Source organism: Tympanuchus pallidicinctus, unplaced genomic scaffold (genome assembly GCF_026119805.1).
Source record: "Tympanuchus pallidicinctus isolate F22 unplaced genomic scaffold, pur_lepc_1.0 scaffold28, whole genome shotgun sequence".
NCBI lineage: Eukaryota > Metazoa > Chordata > Aves > Galliformes > Phasianidae > Tympanuchus > Tympanuchus pallidicinctus.
Genome location: NW_026294745.1, coordinates 3023873 through 3043522, shown reverse-complemented (window position 1 = coordinate 3043522; position 19650 = coordinate 3023873). Strand labels below are relative to the sequence as shown.

Below are 19650 nucleotides of genomic sequence, written 5' to 3'. Positions count from 1 at the left end.
TTTCCTGCATACCCACAGTGCTCTGCATGGCACAAAACCTGTGCTATCCATTTGGAACCAGCAATGCTACATGCAAGTCAGTTCACGCACTACATCGCTTTTATTTTATATCTGATTCATCACTGCTACTTGATAACGTTCCATCCACACAATTAGAGGTTTCTTTCATCTCTTCTAGTCATGCTTACTGTTTATTAGAAGAAAATTCTCTATTGACTTTTCCACACATCATTTCTCCTCTATCCCTTGCTGTCAGTAAGCATAGCCTTTGGCAGTAGGAACTGGAAATAAGATTTATGTAGGGCCTTGTTTACCTTTAGAAGTATCTTTCCTTGTTTTTGCCATATTAGGAGAAGCCAGTGGCCATACAGAGAAAAATACCAATATTCCCTGGTTAATTAGTAGAACAGAAAGAAAAGCAACACAGGCAGAGGGACAGATTGGAAAAAGCAATTTACCCTTCAGAAGTACTTAGCTCAAATTTACAGAGATATGGCTGTTACCCTGGTCTATGCACCTTAAATCCTGCCTGGAAAACATGTCCAGTACCTGAACCTTCAGAAAGTATTTTGTCCTTTTCCTGTAACTCCAAGAGCACCTTTTGTTAAACGGACACTTTGCAGCTCACTGGTCTACATGGTTCTCAGGGGAAAAGCAAAGCAGAAACCAGCCCAGTTGTTTGGTTTAGCAGTGAAGTTTCTCCTCACTTGCATGATAATTTATTTCATTGAAAATGTCCCAGCTAATTGCAACATTTACCCTTAGAGCACATGCACGGCAGTCACATTAATACACCAGAAGACAATGGCTCCAAAGGAGCTATTACCATGTACCAGGCCAATAATCCACAAACACTAAAGGATTTACACAAAAGACTCAAATAGTTTCCTAGGAGCCATTATGGCATATCAGGTAAATAAAATATTATTGAAAAGTATTTTTTGCATTTAAATCATTTGCAGCAGGTGCACAGGAAGTAGCACGTAATAAAACAGTTCACATTCCCCTGAATACTAACAAGAATCAGCAGAAGCACTGAGCAGAAAGAAGCAGCAGCAGGTTCTTACCATGGCAAGAGGAACAATTCCAGCAAACATCGTTCTGCTGACAAAGATCTCAGAGACCACCAGCTCGCTCAGAGAATCATCTCGAGGGTATTCCACCTGCCAGGTGATCTGCTGGGCCCCCGCCAGGCTGCTGGTGTTGTCGATCTCAAAGTCCATCTGCAGGATCTCATAGGAGGTGATGTTTGCTCTGGGAAGAAAGAAAACAAAATTGTCCATAGAAGAAATGTCAGTAGGATGTTACTGACATTCTGACTTCTCTTTTCAACAGAAGATTTACCATTCAATTTAACGTGCAAACAGAAACCTAAACCAGGCTATACACTAGCAACAGCCAGTATGGGCAATAGCCATCCTTTATAGACAGTTGACAACATCTTCCAGTTTCCTGACATAGAGCCATCCTTCCCACTAAACCCAAGCATTCATTCCATGTAATCGTGAAGAACATACAGAACAAGCCCCAAACCTTGGGAACTGCACTGCTGAATTACTCAATATAATACATTATTATAATGGTGCTGCAAATACTAGTGCTCCAGAACAACAGAACAGACCAGAAACTTTGGTGTGCCCTTTCCCACAGCAGTGATTCAAGAGCTGTGCTCATAGCGGGTTGCCTGTATGCTGCTACAAAGAACAGACACTTAAACATCCTTTTCCTCTTCCCAACTGCACAGAGGCAAGAAACTGTTTCTGCCATATGTTTTTGAAGGCACATTGTAAAGGGAAAAAATGAGCAGGAATTATTGATTTTCATGTTTTCTTTCTGACAAGAAACAACACAAACATATGCTTCAATGGCTGGAGGATAAATATTTTCCATGCTGACAGAAGATAATATCCACCTTCAGGCAAAACTAGAAGCATCTTTGGGTGGCCAACCAGGCAGCCAGCAAAATCTCTTTAAGAGAAATATTATTGTACATTACTATGGATGTAATTAAGGCTGTTCTGTTAAAAGATCTAACCACTGTGGGCACTAAGATGGCACACTCAACTTCATGGTTTTCCACTTATCACTTCTGGCAGTTTGTTTTATCTACACTACATAAAATGAATTTGCTTGCAATGCAGAAATAAAATCTTGAGATGAGCTTTACATTAACTATGGATGTGGTTATTAGCCCTGTTAAGAACGTCTGGATCTGCAATGTAGGTTCAATCTGTTCGAGCCAACAGTTGCCACTCACAAACACCCACAAGCAGCTTCCAATTCTAAACAAAACTATTGATGGAGGGTTTTGCTTTGGATTCACCAATGAAATAAAGTCCAAATACTGTCAGGTCAGTCTGTAGTTATCAATCAAATCTGTATGTCCCACTGATGGGCCTTTGCTCTGTCTGTCATGCGTTCAAGTTTTCCTTTCCTCGTTTTTCTTCTATACACTCCCAAGGTAACCATAATAGCGATTTTCTATTTTTATGGCACAGCGGGACTCAGATTTCTAAAAGAAGAACATGTGCATCTTGTCTATATAAGCAAGTTGAAGTAATACCTGGGAGTAAATGACTCCTGCCCCTACCAATACGCAAAGGCCTTCACTGCATCCTTAGAACAGCGAGGAGCCTTCACCAGACAAAAGTTTCATTTGAAGACAGACGTGACCATTCACTGCTGGGTTGGAAATGAGCAGTGACACAACAGAAACTTTCCTCAGATCCAACTGATAGTTCATGCACACTAAAGCAGAGCTGACTTTCCAGGCAGGCGGTGGTCCTGCTTCAAAAGAGAATCCTTATTGTTACCTGGAAAAACAACAGGGCTCACCAACTGCTTTCTGTTTTTGTCTCAGTAGCAAACCATGCAACATGAGATCATAATACTGCATGAAAGTCCATTTCCCATTTGGAGTTTTCCTGAAAGGCCGGGACTTACTGTATGCAGCTAGCTTTCACTCTGGAGTCTCCACCGATTGTGCAGCTTTAGCAAACAAGTGCTCAACTTTCTGCACCCCTTTGTTTGCCAGCAGGTTTCCAGTTTCCTCCAGAACAGCGGGTCAATGGATTTTCTCAAAGCTATGGGCTCTTTTTTTCCTCCTCAGGACAGAGTCAGCTTTCATGCAATGCCAAGTGTGACAATATGTGGGTCACAGAGTACCCCCATGGACTAACCCACCCTCTTTGTTCTGAGCCTCTTCCTGGGTTACAGCTCTAACAAAAAACCATGATAAAACCTGAAAAGTTTTCTCAGAGTTGAGCTTTTCTGCTCACCACTGCATCTCCTGCAGAGGCTTCTTTCCTAGCAAGACGATCGGCACTATATTCGCACTTCATGCAATTTATTATCCACCCTCTATAATACCATGTGGGAGACTGCTGCCTTTTCCAGTGAAATTGAACGAGGTTGCCAAAGTAAAAGCAGAATTATATTAAATCATAAGCAAGACTTTAAAGGTTAGCATTTACCTCTACCAGCTCCATCAGCTGGTAACTCCACATCACAACGCCTGCATCTAAATTTCTCTCCTCAATGTGCAGCACTGCACCCCTTTATCGAAGGAGACATCCCACCCTGCTATGGCCAGCCCTCAGCTTCTCCTTGATGTGACTTTCAGCAGATGACCAACACTGGTCTCTGTGGTCACTGTCAATGTGAAAGTGTTTGGTGAAGACAAAACACTACGAGTGGGAAAACCCACTAACAAAGGAGATGATGAACGTAACTCATGCTGTTATCAGTCATTAAATCCCACTAAACCATATTTTATCCTTTATCCTACTTCAGCTTTTTCTTGAGGTTTATTCCATTTTCTTTTAAGTAAGTCTGCACTGTTGGGAAGAGCCCGATGGAATCTAAGGACTATAAATCACTTCCCCTTTCCAAATCTTTCTTCTCTTCTTAGTTTAATACTTCTGTTGCCCGGTGAAGTCTTTTCTTGGTTTAGAAGGATTTTGCCAAACCTCAGTTTGAGTTTAGAGGAGCCATAAAAAATAAAAAGTCAAAATTACTTTTATAAAAAAAGATTATTTCCTGCAAGCACAAGGAAAAGACCTTATAATTTTAGGCAGCTGGCATGGTTGCTAATAAGTCCATTTCTATGGAAATGAGTTCATAACTATTAATTTTGCCTGCTCCTGATCTATTCTTGATGAGCCTTTCAAATTTAGAAAAGCGCTTCATGATTCTCTCAATTTGGTAATTACTAACTCCCTTTGATGAATCCAGCCCAGTATTTCAGACATGAGACATTCATTAGACATTTTTCTTTCTGGTGAGAGGAGAAAAAGAAACCATGGCCTTGGATTTATTTCCTCTCCCAAACTCCAGCAAGTAGACCTTCTTCTTCTTCCTATTGCATTTTATAATGCTCTTTGTGTACTTTCACAACACCACCTTTGGTGCTGGAAGAACCCCCACGAAGCCCTGACATTTGGGCTCAATTTCCTGATGTTGCACCTCATGTACCCCTCACCCACCTCACCAGGCGGAACATGAAGTATTTCCACTGGATGTTAAGCCAGAAAGCAGCATGCACCCACCCACAGGCTGCCTCTTCTCCATCAAAAACACTCTCCAACACAGCAAAGCACAGGCTGCACAAAGAACAACAACAGTAAGACCTGGGTTTCAAGTGCTTAAGGAGCTTGAAGAGGTCTTCCATCCCTGCATTCAGTGCTTCTCAGATTCACACTATTTTGGAGGGCTGTTACCTCCTTACATATATTCTGATGGACTCCCTTCCTGAATCTGCTAGTATATGCAAAGAAATATATATATATATATATATATATATATATAAAATCTGAATCTAGGAAAAAAAGCCATATTTTGCTTCTCCGCATTTATTATCTTATTAGGAATTAATATCGAATGGCACAGGCTCATCTCACAAAATGACAGATTACTGTGAATGCCCACTGTAGCATTAATATTAGCGATTTCTGTAAGAACTACAAAATCACCTGGCATTGAAAAAGTAAAGAATTAAACTTATTCCTAATTTTTGTCAAAGCAAAACATGGGATTACTGAATTAAGTACCGGAACGGTGCACAGTGATTGATGTTGTGGTGTCAGTGGCAGCCTAAATAGTTAGTAGTTATCATAAATAAACAAACACACACTATTAGCTATAAAGACTTGCATTGCTAACCTAACTGAAGAGCCTGTCCTGCACATCTTCAGAGAGAAGGAAATCTGGCCCCCACCACAATGCATCGACAACTCAGCTGACAGACAGAACCTCCTGCTGGTGCTGTTGGCCACTAGAGGAAATCATGAGCTTCATCCATTCATAAAATAACTTTTCCTGTAAACAGCAAACTAACTGTTTTTGAGGCACACGGCAGTGTAAATAAACTCATAAAAAATGGAGCAGACACGAGGTAATTGAAAATAATAAAACATCTGGTATCGTCTTGCCTCCGAGTCTCCTCAAGGTTAATAATGGTCAATTCCACTCTCGCTGACAAATTGTCATCAAATTCAATGAGAACAGGATTATATAAGCAAAGTACATTAGTTTATGAAATATTTCAGTAATACAGGTCTCACTTCTTTGATCTCAAGAGGATTAATTTCACAAGCACGGCTTACCAAAGAGCAAACACTTACAAGAGGAGAGTTTTCAACAACTGATTGGAAATGCTCATGACCCTAATTTCATACTGAAGTCAAAGGAAGCAGCAGACGGCCAGGATGTCTTGGGGAAAAGATGCAGATTGCAGGTCCTGACCTTCTTCCCCTTTAGGAAATTAAGACTCCAGTAGTCCAAAATGAAGGAATGAGACACAATGTCTCCTAACAGAGCAGCATCCAGTTTATGAATTGCAAAGATTCACATACTGTCAGTCCTTACACCTTGCTGAGTGTTGCTCTTCACAGACACATAGGCTATGTGAACAGCTACATAGGATAAAACCAAGCTGTTACATATGTTAAGAATGCATGGACTGACAGAGCAGGTTTTAATAATCTAGTAAAAGGTATAAAAAACAAAGAAACTTTTGTTTGAAATGCACCACCAGGACCAGGTATTATTCATGGCATTTTTGCTTAGCCAACATTTTCCCACAACTGAAAACAATAAATCTAGGTAACGAGCAAACCTTTTAAGCTTTTCAGCTTCATCCACTGCCAATTCACAACTGTGCTGCTCACTAACAACTTGCAATAACTTTATTTGATTTTATCAACATCATCATGACAACCCTGGAGACAACTGAGACAATTGCTTCAATTATTTTTATTTGCTTCCACTCTTGTGACAGCGCACAGAAATTCTTCCAGTAAAAGAGTCCTTAGATACTGTTTTAGTTAGCCTTTAGCAAAACAGGACTTAAAAGAACCAAAATCAGTCTGGATGTAATTGGTAGAGTCCATTGCTGGGTACTGGGACTCCATTTGCTCCTTTGTTACAGCTCTCCCTTTTGAAACAGCATGTAAGCTTTTTGGGGTTTATAAAAGCACTTTGATTGCACTGAATATTTTTCTGACTACTATTTAGAGCCTCTTTATTGCTGTGCTGTGTATTTCTTGAAATAAAGCTCCTCTGCCAGGAGAAAGCATCTTGCTGGGGTGTACAACAAACCCATCCAATAAGAAACTGGGGCCAAAGTTTAGCTGATGTTGGATGCAAATATAGAGGCAACTATTTTTGTACACAAATAACAAATGATTTTTTGATGAAAGATTTACACTGAATTCTAACCAGTTAATAAATACCAGTGCCCAAATGGTGCTTAGAATTTTTCTCTCAACTGTTCAGAAATCTTTGTGTATTTACATACCATAATCACATGGTGCATGTTCACACTGTTATGCAAGCTGCTGAAATACACCATCAAGCAGTGATGGCTTTTTAAGCAACCAACGACTAAAGTTTCAAGACAATAAATCCAGTGATACAAGAACTTCTTTGCAATGCATAACTTCCATTACAAACTCTCCCTCCAGAAACTCCCAGAAGACCTTTAAATGAACAAGAATGCAATTCTGGGAGACACTTCTTTTACCATTTCTTATACTGCAGTTTAATAACCCAAGGCATGTCTATATTCAGCCAACCTGCACATAACATCAGGGCAGCAAACACTGCAGTTAACCTTCAAAGAGAACTGAATGGTCTGGGTCACTCAGGGAATCGATGGTGCAGCCACTGAAAATAACCCAAAAGTTACTTGCTAGAAATCCATTGCCATGCAAGGGGACAGGCTCGGTCTGCCTATAAAGTCACCACCTTATAGCCAAACAAATGTGCTCCCTGCAGGTAATTAAGTAGATGAAAAAGGCTGATCTCCCACACAGCTCCTCCATCCTCTCTACCCCATATTAGTGGTTACAAGCTCAGCATAGAAAAGATGCTTCACTCCGTCCTGTTCCTCCCCAGCCAACTATGAGATGGAAGACATGTAATTTAATTTCCCTGAACACTTCCAAATTTACCACAGGTTATCAGGAAGAACGACTCTACACGGCAACTCCTGAGCCCATAGCACTATGCAAGGCTCTTGGATCCTTACAAACACACACAGGCTCCTCATCTTCCTGAGTGAAGAGCTTTGTAAATGAAGCCTGGGTTCATCAACCCCAGGGTTGAGTTCTTCCTCAACTTACACTTCCAACAAAAACTTTCCTTGGCATTTTAATACCTTACGATTTCCACATGGCCGACATTGGTACTAATAGATCAAACTCATTCATATACACCAGGTGCACGGGTACAGAAAAATGTGATTTGCCCCAGGAGATGTTACTGGTGATCCAGTTGCTCTTTTGATTTCAACTGAAGCCGGCAGCCTCTCCGCTGGGCAGAAACAGCAACCAGAGGGGATAATCTAAAGATGCAAACTCCCCACGTGCTGCATTTATGAATGAAAGGGAAGAGGAGACAGGCTGCAGATGGTAGCACTCACATACCTAATTCGCTGGAGGATGCATGAAAACAGTGACAAATGGTGCTCTGTTCTCGAGGACTTTAAAAGCCTAATGTGACACCTTCAACTTAATCCTCTGCTTAATGGGCAGAGGGTGGAAACGAACATGTAGCAGAATGCCAAGCAGTCGGCAAGGACAATGGAAAGTTAATAAGCAATGGTTTGTTCCAAAACTTGCTTGAGTGCACAGAACTCATGAATCTGCTGCAGAAGATACCCTAATTCCAACTGCACAAAATAAAGAACAAATCAAAGCAGGAGCACAGGCGAGAATTATTTGCTTCCTCCTACATTCTGTTTCAATTTCAAGAGTCAGCATCTAAAGAATTAGACAGCTATCTTCGAACTTAACGTGCACTCACATGGAGAAGTACAAGCAGGGCTGTCCTGTGTCTAGTTCACATTTCTGCTAAGAAAAACATGGCCATGATAACATCTTCAATGAAGCTAACACAGAGATCAGTGCTGTCTGTCAGCATTAACACAAACAGGACCTCCTCTCCCTCCACGTCCTTCAGAGAGACCTGGTGCACATATGATTGCTTCATTTTGTAGTCTGCTAATTAGGAGAAAAAAGAGCTATCTTTTTCCTGCTGTTACTGATATCCACTGAACAGACAGTGAAATTGTTAAAATTAACTGGCACCTAAAAGTTTCCCACGTTTTAAATGATAAGACAGGATTAACTTGGCTGAGCAAGCAGGGTAAGAGCAGAACAGGGCCAATCACAGTTCCACTCCATACCCCTTCCTCTTGTAACAGAGATCTGCTTACAGCCCTCATCTTCACAACAAAACCCAAAGCAAGAGAGCTGAGCAAGGAGATTTAATGTAATCCACTCCTATAAAGCCTATTTTTCTCCAAGAAAGGAATCCCAATTTCTCCAGAAGTGCCAAGATAACTCCAAATGACAAAAAGCAGAGAGACGGATTTAATATTTCTCTCTCTCTTCTAAAATCACTCCACAATTAGCTTCTAATGGCATGTAAGTGAGGTCAGCACAATGGTCACCACATAACATCTCGGGGTCACCTTTTTAAAGGGTAATCATTACTTTGTCACACTTGCAAGACAATGATTTCCCAACATGTGATGGATTCCCATGCAGTGACAGCTAATGACATGCACTGGGTGGCTGCTGGGGTATTGCTGAGAGCTAAGGTCAGCCCATGAATTAATGAGCCTGGCTGCAAGCGAGCAATAAGCGAGGTTAATGCATTTAGGCTCTGGAAGGGAATGATTAGAAGCAGGAAGGGGAGAAGAGGCGTTCCATCCCACCTTGCCCATCCCTCGTCTATAGGACAAAATGCCCCCCAGAACCACAGTTCCATGGGTTTCCTCAGCAATGGAGACTTCACTGCTCAAAACCAATCCTTCCTCCCTCCTGCCCCCTCCCAGCTCTCTCCTTTCCCCATAAAAGCATGTTCAAGCCTGGAAAATTGTTCAGCTGAAATCCTCAGATTTTGTTGAGTCCTGGCATTCCCTGAGACAGCCGTATTTACACCATTGCTGCTGGAAGCAATCCACTTTCAAGCTTTCTCAGTTTTCCCTTGCAAAAACTTTGAGGTTCCTCACTGCTATCAGATGTAGAGACACATCCCAAAATAAATAAAATATTCTAGTTTCTTTAACCTAATTCCTCATAACCTAACTAACAGCTGGACCGGATGATCTGAGAGGTCTTTCCCAACCTTAATGATTCCACGACTCTATGATCCTAATTCAAATGCAGCAACCTCAGCTCCCCGCCACCTAAATACATCCTTCCAAATCCATGAATGCGTTTCCAAGGCTCTGAAAACCACCACCAAACTACCAGATCCAGCTTCCAACCTGCTAGACCCACCAGCCATACCAGCAGCCATCTCTCATTTGGATCTACAGTCACATTTCAGCATCTCCACGGATTTAACAGCACTTTCAAGTGTGTCCTCAATGTTTACTGAAAGAAATTCTGTCGTTGGACCATTTAAAAGAAAAAAAATAAATAAAAAAGGAAATGGAAAGAAAAACACGGTATGATAAGACAGCAGCTAAACGTATACTGATTGCAGTAATTGCATCCATTCCTCTGTTGGAAAGCCTTGTATTGTATTTCTAATATGTGCTGATAAGTGCATTCACAACATAAGATTAACAGCCTCCAGACAAGAATGGCTATTATGTTTAACAGACTGATTAGCAAGTGACAGAGCTGCAAACTGTAGTCCTCGTAAATCGGTTGCTTTTAAATTACAGCAGCATTTTATGGTCCCATTTTTAAAATGCAACGGTTTGTTACACATATGCGGTGTAATTCCTATCTGACAATAATAGAGGACAGCAAGATTTGAGCTTTTAATCTTCAGATCTCAATTAAAGCACTGCTCATTTTCTTTTTAATTACAGTAAAATCTGTGCTGTACGTGGCACTCTTTATGGAACCTCCTGGCTTAAACATCTCCCAGACACCATCCCCAAGCACAGGGACAGCCATTCTAGCCAGTGTCTTTTCTAAGTCCTACTTCATTCCAGCTGCCATCTTTGTGCCTCCACCAGCCTTCTCACCTCCTGGAACAGAAACCAAAGCACAGATCTCCAAGTGACATCCATTCAGACTTGCCAGAGCAGGCTTGCCCCTGCTACAACCAGGTCTGCTTACACCTCAAGTGAATGGAGCTCCTAATTAATTCCCTGTATTTTCTAACAGCCAATGGTAGGATTTAGGCACATCGTTCCTTGCGGTGCTTCTGAAAATCCTGCCATCAAATGTGTGATTCTGTTTTTGTTGACTGCTCTTATTTTTCTCGCTGTAACATATGAGAGCACCAGTCTTGGATTTGGGCCCTCTGTGTATTTCGTACAAACACAACTATAAAGGCAGTCCTGACCCCACAGAGCGTGCAGTCCACAAGACAGAGACAGAAAAGAGATGCAACAATCTGCACCACTTTAACTTCATACACAAAACAGAAACCCTTTAAGCATGAATTTATCTACAGACTTTCAAGCTCAATGACATCATGCACTTCAAACCAGTTTATTTATAACATCAAGCTTAGTATAACTTGTAAGGAGACAGAATAAATGAATTTGTTCTATCGCAGAACTTCATCAGATACAATACAGATGGCTCTGCTACCATGGTTAAAAATAGCCTACACATTTTGAAATCAGCTCAAGGCATTTATCAAATTAGGAAACCGGTGAGTGAGGATGTCTAGCTTGTATACTGTAATTGGAATACCCACCCCGTGGTTTGGTGCTTTTGTTTTTGGTTTGCTTTTATTAATTCTACCTCACATGTTCAGCATTTGGTCCCGGACAGTCAACTGAACTGGGAAAACTCAGTCTCCCAAACCATTTTTCTTTGCTAAACAGCAGGACAGAACAACAGAACAATTCGAGGTTGTTTACCATACGTAGAAGAGAAGGGGGAAACCATCCAGAGAGCAATCCAGGGTTGAGCAGAGAATCACAGTGTCCTTAAGGGTGGAAAGACTTGTCAGCTGGTCCAACTACCAACCCATCCCCACCATACCCACTAACCTTGTCACTCAGTGAGACAGCCACCCTTTTCTTGAAGGGTAAAATACTTCAGAAACAAAATGACTGTAAAGCAAACCCGGCATCCAGGCTGAGCAGCCCAACGCATCATGCAGGATGTAAAAGCAAGATTGCAATGAATAGATCCCAAGCGGTAAGCTCTGCAGTTAATTAATTGCCAGTGAGATTGCACCACAGAAGTGGCCTCGTTGATTGTGGCTTCCTCCTGCATGCTCCTCGAGCCATCCACGTATGTTTCCCAGCTAATCTGGAGCAGAAGGGAGACAGAGTGCAGACCTCCCCCCCCACAGTCCTGCAAACACTGCTGTCTGAGGAACAAAATCCATTTGCTTCTCAGCTTTCATGGCTCTTTTCTCACATTCCACCCACAGATGGAAATTAGGTGTTGATGTTCGCTGAGAACTTATTTACTGAAGGATTTAAAGCAAGATTTCCAAAGGAGCTCTGTCTTTACTAAGCTGCAGCAAACCCTGGGGTCTCCAGAGCCCTGGATGCCTCTGTGTCCTCTGCAGCCCCCATGTCACAGCCCTGCTCCCTGGGGGCCTCCTGCAGAACCTTCCTCACTGCCAGCTTCAAGCCACATCTATTGGATTCCAATGATAGTTCCGTGCCCAGGTCCTTATGCAATCACCTGAGGTCAGAACACCAACTGAAGTATAATCTATTACCAGCTATCTGACCAAGAAGTACCTCACATATTACTCTGCAGAGCAGGCGTACAGAACAGGACCACATGAGAAGTTTGAATTTCTGACATCAGCGTGAGCTTTGCAGCTGAGATCCGTGGGCAGATGATGAAGATCTGTTTTCATCTAAATCTAATACTTTCTCCAGAAGGGGAACATACATTTTGAAAGATCAACATATAGTAATTCCTGGCTGGAATATCGAGTTCAAAGTTTACTACTGCCTTTACAGGATGCATTTAAAAGGCAGAAAGATACCATTAGAATTCATAAGATCCACACCGTGGACTTATTGCTTACTAAGATAGGTATTAGCTGCTTCCTCCTACTTCAATTTATCAGCTGCACCGTGCCCATATTTTGTTTTCAAGAGGATTACAACAGCACATCTAATAATATGAATGTTTCTGCAGGTAATAATTGAAAATGAGATCAGTTGATAAACTGCTTTGATAAGAATTCCAACACGTATGAGGAGAAAAATATGACATGCATCCCTTCTGGACTTGCTCCTTTGCAGTGACCTTAGAAATGAAGGAAAATTGCTTCTCATCAGCTCCTGCTCATGTAAAGCCTACCTCAGTCCCTCTGGATACTGCTGCTCACAGCATTCCTCCCCTTGCTGCCTCTATCTCCATCTCTGAAACATCAGGAGAGCAGGGAGAAAAATGATTTAAGAAAGCAATGGAAATTCCTTTTAGTGAAAAAGGGGGAAAAAAAAAAGATTTCAAAAAAAGCTTTCCAATTTCTGGTTTTTTTTTGTTTTTTTAAATTCAAACCACTTGCTTCCAGAATCCCAACCATTCAAACTACTTAGTGCCCAGGCACCAAGCACACAGAGCAGAACGTGGGAGGGAAGTGTCGCTTATCAGCTTTAGCTGCAAGATTTGTACTTCTGCATTCTCTTTCATCGGAGGAAATGCAGAAAAACAAAAACAGCAAAACCTTTAAACTCAGGAAGCAGGTTGGAAGGCAATCCTGCTCTAATCATAGGGTTTTCTTAACGTTTGTGAGCGATTGGAGGAGTTACGACTTTAATTTCATATAGAGCAATTTTTTATTTCAGTGCTAACATGTGGGTGTTCCAAGGAGACATAAGTAGAATAAACAAGATAAAGGCTCTTTTCCCCTTAATCAGTACCTGATGACACATTGGCTTTAGACCTCCTTTTACTGGTATGTAGTTTGTATTTGGCTTATGAAATAAGAGCAAGAAGATCTTTATTGAAGGGACCTCAAAGATCTTTCAGTTTCAACCCTGGCGTGAGTCCACAGCCCTGCCCAGAGCCCACCACAAAGCAGCAGTGGCACAGAAAGGACAAACTAGGCACTTAAGCGAGGACCACCTCTTCTCCCCACCCCATTTTGAGCCGCATTCACCGAGCATCCAAAGCACAATTGGAAACCTGCTTCCAGAAAAGAAAGAATCAGCAAAAAAAGAAAACCAAACCAATAAGAACATCAACCACGCAAACATCTGGAGAGCAACCCAGCAGGGCACAACATTTCTTTGGAGGTCTGCAAGCAGCCAAGAGATGACAATACTCTAATTAAAACGGCAGGCTGCAAAACACATCCAAATGGCTTTCGTTCCAACCCAGCCCCTGCTCAGATCCTCGGTGCCGAAGAAAACATCAGGTTGCACTGCGAGTTGTTTCCATAAAGAAAGCACAGATAATGATGTATCCCTAAAACTCTCTTCTTTTAATTTAAAACTGAGAGGACCATGTGCATAAACGGGGCAAGAGGCCAGATGATTCTGCTTCCAGAGCAAGGCACAGATACGAGGCTCATCACAGGCCTTTTATTTTACCCAGGGTTTCTTTTTTATTTATTTACTCTTCTTTCTCTCTTCACTCATCTATTCATCTACCCACTGGAGTACTGAAAATTCAAGTTCTTGTTCTTCTGATTCATATTCAAATTCAAACACAAATAAACACACAGCACAGCCTACAGTGTGAAAGTTTGAAGAGTTTTGTTGTGAATTTAGGGTCTTTTTAAGTGTATAACAAGCCAATTAAAGAGGCTGAATCAGTACCTTTCAGATGAATACACAGGAAATGAGAGGAACATGGCAGTAGTGATACATTTTCCAGCCTGAACTCCCAGGAACATGTGGTATATGCTATTATTTTATGTATAATGAGTAACTTGTAATGTGTTTATCTCATCAAGGAAACCACTTTTCCCCTCACTTTTGCATTCCCTGTGTGCTTAATGAAGTGGGTTTGCTTTTGATGAAGGTAACTGCATAACTAATCTCTTCTGAACGACTCCTGTGGTTTGGTCACAGTCTCTATAGATGCGCTCATGTCCTCAGCTGCCAGCCAAACACAGCCAAGGCCACCTGCTCCAAAGGTCTGAGGGTACAGGAGACTGTCTACAGAACACCGCAGTCAGATACAGTCAGTACCATTCTCATAGTTGAATGCATGCACGTTACTGATGCTGACACCCCACTTATACAACAAAGCAGACCCCAACCCTTGCAGCAGCTCCCAGACACACGGGCTCAGGCCAGGTCACACAGCACATCTCAGACCCTGCAGGACAAGGACAGTTTGACCACACTGAGCTCTCTGCAAGGACCCCTGCCCAGGTCCACAACCACCAGGTCTCTCTGGCTCTGCCTCAAAGCAGACGGCTGAGTCTAAGGCTTCCCAAACAGGCAACAGGAAAAGCTTTTCTCTCTGGAATGACTGATCCAGAAGAGAAAGGCAGCGCCAAATAGAACAACGTCCTGCTGGGATCAAGCTCCCCGACGTTTCTGTTGAATGGATGTAAATCAACACATTTCTGACAAGTCCAATAAAATTAAAGACTCCAAGTCAGAGTATTCTGCCCCAAAGGGAGGCACTGCAGTAATAGTTTACTAACTGAACATGTAATGCTTGCATAAAAGCTAGGATATCCAGGATTTCCTGCTGGGAAATCATTCTGAAAACAATTCCAGTCATCACAGAGGTGGGTGGCCCCTTCAGTGGGGCTTGGCAATTTAAGGGACACGGGCTAAGGCCTTCCAGATGGCCTCTGCTGACTGAATTCTCTGCTTACAATAGAAGCACCAGAGGACCTGCTAACATGGCAGGCAGCAGCCACACTGCACCTAAATTTGGAATGAAAGGGAAATACATCCAGCAGAGCACACAAGAAAAGTTTAGGGAGACAGAGTACACTCAATCAACCAGGACGTGGGAACAAATAGCAATGTTTCTGCAAATACCAGAGACCTACAGATAGGAAAAGCAGTCAAGAGGGACCTCATTTTGTCATTTATGAGAAAGTCATCCTGGATCCACCTGGATAACGCTCCCTTACTGGAACAGCAGAGCAATTGCTGTCAACCAAACCATCAGGACTACAATCTGTAACTTGAATGATGCTTTTTCTCCTGTATATAACATATTTCCTCCTTGCACCTTTCCTTCTGTCTTCCACCTTAGAAAAAAACATATATGATTTGTAATAACAATAATAAAAATGGATTTCAAATGAACAGTCCTTACGATCACTGAAATAAATATATGAAAAACACATTTAATTATTACCACAGCAATCTAGAAAGTGTTTTGCTATAATTAAAAGGATAATTACCTTTCTCTACTTTAACAAACTCATGAATTAATAATTCAGGGCAGCTTTGCCAGAATAAATTTATTTGCAAATATTACAAATAACACACTCTCGTGGTATGATCACTTTGGATCTGCAGATCCAAACTCACAAGCTTGTCTTGCTTGAGCAAAACAACTGCTTCAATAAGCAAAGTAGGACCCCAGAAGTCTCTAGCCAGGGTGTAATCCTTACTGCATGGGAAATGGTACCACACTGAGCAGATGTTGGGCCATGAACCTACTTGCTCATCATTAGTACCACATGCAGAAAGAACACTTAGTACCACACTCGTGCCCAGACCTACAGGCTATGGTCATTTATGAAATTTCTTGCAAAATCACTTCAAAAGTCAAATGATGTGCTCAAATCACAAGCAGCTCACGGACAACCCAAACCAAGCAGAAGCAAAACAAAACATTTACTACAAATTGTACACCCAGCTCAAAAAAATTGCCTTGAATAACTCACTGTTATGTTTTGGTTTGTCACCTGCTATGATACGGTAAGGAACAAAAATCTTTGCTGAAGAATAAATGTATCCTATTTGGAGTTCCATTCAGCAACGATGTTATAAGGTCTGTGCGTGTAGGTCACAGATGAAATATAGACCGTGAGCTCTGTTGCTTGAAATATAGATCACTATAAAGAGTATTACAAAGCTAGTGCTGTCTGGAAAGCTGCCATGCTTTTTTAGATAGAAACAATGGACACGTGTTTGTATCTCAGTTGAAATAAAGATGCTTATGAAGACTGCAAAGGGAAACAAATTGCAATTACAACAAAAACTGAACTGTAAGGATGTTTAGTATGTAATTATTTAAGCAGAAACATTGAATCATTCAGTATGGAAAGACCGCTATGATCATCCAGTCTAACCATCAGATCATCTTGTCCAGCCATCAAAGATCCTTCTTAATAAGTTACACAAATAAGCTTAGTATATAAACTTAGGTTTAAAAAACTAGTTCAGTTTCTGGAAGGGGAAAAATGAACTACTGTTAGATCAGTAATGTACATTCGTACGGACCCTCAACTTGATGTATGAGATATATAATATTAAATGTGTACATTAGTATGGACCCTCAACTTGATGTATGAGATATATAATATTAAATGTGTACATTAGTATGGACCCTCAACTTGATGTATGAGATATATAATATTAAATGTGTACATTAGTATGGACCCTCAACTTGATGTATGAGATATATAATATTAAATGTGTCATGTTGAAGTGGGACAAAATTATTTATGGCAAAGAATCAAGACAAAGCCCCTACAGACTTGATAAGCCCAGGCATTGAACAATCAAAGGTGAAGCATGATTTTCCATCGGACTCTCTCCACAAACAAATGGGAAATGTTTGACAGTGCAGTGCACGTACCTACGTACACACACCTTCAACTTGTTTCACTCTTTCTTCAACACAAAAACTTTGGAATGTCACATCCTGATGCATGCTCGTGCATTCTGCATTGCTCTCTCACTACGAAGATGATGCACAGGTCTCTGTGGGTCAGCACTAAGCCTCCCACAAGGGCAGCTTCCCAGCAAACAGAAAGCCTGAAGCCCATGTCAGTACATCTGCAGTCTGGCATCACCACGCCTTGTGGCTGCCAATTTGAGATTTCCATGGATGGTGGTGTTCAGCAACACCAGTGACCATCTGTTTCTTCCTCCTCCTCCTCTTTCTTCTCCTTATCTCTCGCTATAATAACCGAGATGTCCTGGAAGCAAAGGGAGTTCAGAATTTGCAGTGGATGACACAACATCTGCTGATGTAATTCCCAGTGAAAGGAAGGAAAGAAAGCTTTTGCAAGAGGGTGTAACGTAGAGGGTTAATGGGGGAGATGGAACGGCTTGGAGCTGCAGTCAGGCAGCAGTGTGATTTGACAGCCTGTTTCCCTGCATGGAGGGTGGAAGAGCAAGGCTCCATACACGGCTTGTCGGAAACAGGAATGATGCGATTGCTGCAGGCAGGAATCAAAAAGAAAAGCAAGCTGACCCCTGGCTATCTCTGCAGCAGCATGCTATGCAGGGGGATGAGCAGGAATGGAGATAAATACCTTCATTCAAGTGCATTGTCTCTGCTTTCCACATTAAGCGCTTTAAAGCAAGCGATCATTTTGATGCTTTGCATTTCCACGCTTGCAGCCCACGTTCTCCCATGACAATGTACCAAAGGAGTTTCAACTTTCCTTTTAGAGCTTCATATTAACCGAGGAATGCCCACACCACCTCTCACTCTGCTTTGGAATGAGATAGGGCTTTGCCTCAGGAGAACTCAAATCTGGTGTCAGCACTTCATCAGGCTTCTGGCTAAGGGAAGTATTAGAGGACAAGACTTGGTTTTGCAGCCAAACAACCACAACAAGGCCAACAAACTGCACACTACAGATTCCTGTTACCCTGCTGCATTCAGGTGAGGGAGAAGAAGGGCAAATATCCCACATAGAGGAGCACGGCCATCTCCAGAACTGCCCCCTCTTCTAGGGGGCACAGAGCACAAGAAGCGCTGTGGCTTCAGCATGCCTCACCCCTGCCCCATCCCACTTTGTTCCAGGGCTGTCTCTCAATTAAGAAACAAGCAGTGCTGTGCAGAGGAAGGAACAGAGCCCTTTCTTTATACTGTAGGTCTGCCTAGCATCCAGGCTTTGTGCTACTCCCACTGCTCTGCTCAAGGGCTGAGGCAGACCAAGGGCACATCCCTCTCCTCACTGTGGCCCCAAAGATTCCTGAGGAAAGGTATCTAAGGGATGGAGGGGGGTGTCAGGACAGCTCAAGCATGCAGCAGTATATGTCCCAAGCCCTCCCAAAACTAGTAATGACATACTACACAGATACTTCCCCCAAGAAATGAAATTTAGTATTATCTAATGCATTTTTCAAAATATATCTTTTGATCTTCCAGAACCCATGTAAACTTTTATCATTTCCAATATCCTCTGACTTTCATGGGTAATGAAATGCAGCACCTTCTTTCACACCAAAGCTGCCAGCTGCCAGTTTCAGCTGATGCCACCAATTCTTTTTTTGGATAAGAATCTCCCTATTCACCTGACACAGTGTTCGTTTCTTCAGACCACATTTTCTCTGAGGCAGGCATCCACATTCCAACAGATACATTCCCTTTCCTGCAGAACACAGACACCACCTTCTAAGCTGCTAATTTTTCTCTTTTCACGTCATTAAAAAATACCTTCTGCCTCTTCAGTTTCATAACCAAATGTCTGCTATATATAAGGTAAAGGAATTTATGGAAATTCGGTTGAAGAAAGTACGTATATTTCTTTAAGTAATAAATACTTAGAAAGACATTCATTAAAGCAAATTAAAATAATGGTACTCTGAAATGAAAAGGCTACAAGTAATAATTTCTTTCAAATACTGAAAGCATTCCAAAGCAAGTTCAGTCTGCAGCAGCGAAAGATGTGGCACTGCATTATGTTTTATATGGGAGTATTTCAGGCAGTCAGCCTGGCAATTTCAGCTCACTGAGCATTATGTAAGGATGGAAAACTAAACAGTTCTCACATTTAAAGAAATGGAGTCACTTTGACTTTGCTTACCAAGATTCTGCTCCAAAAAGCCACGTCTGTGCTGATCCCCACCAGGGCCTGTTTTGCTGCTGCCACTGTTACCTCCTGGAGAAGAGGACTTCCTGCCTGTGTAGAAACTAGAGCCTCCAACTTTTCTAGTTGTGAAGGTGAGACGCCAAGATACAACGCACATCTAACATAACGATGACTCAACAAACAAGCAACCTGTCCTGCAAACAACTGGAGGATCCAAACGAAAGAAAACAGCCTGAATCTAAAATAAGATGGTATGCTTGAATGAGACAGAAATCTCAATTG

At 41.8% G+C, this 19650-nt stretch overlaps 1 protein-coding gene across 3 annotated transcripts in view; it reads right to left on the bottom strand.

The window, feature by feature from the left end:
* Window positions 1-19650, bottom strand: part of TMEM132B (transmembrane protein 132B) — a 184738-nt gene that overhangs the window by 62676 nt on the left and 102412 nt on the right. For all 3 annotated transcript variants that reach the window (XM_052691188.1, XM_052691186.1, XM_052691187.1), the window contains exon 4: window positions 1068-1254. In XM_052691188.1, coding sequence (XP_052547148.1) covers window positions 1068-1254 — 187 coding nt within the window. The remainder of the gene's footprint in view (window positions 1-1067; window positions 1255-19650) is intronic.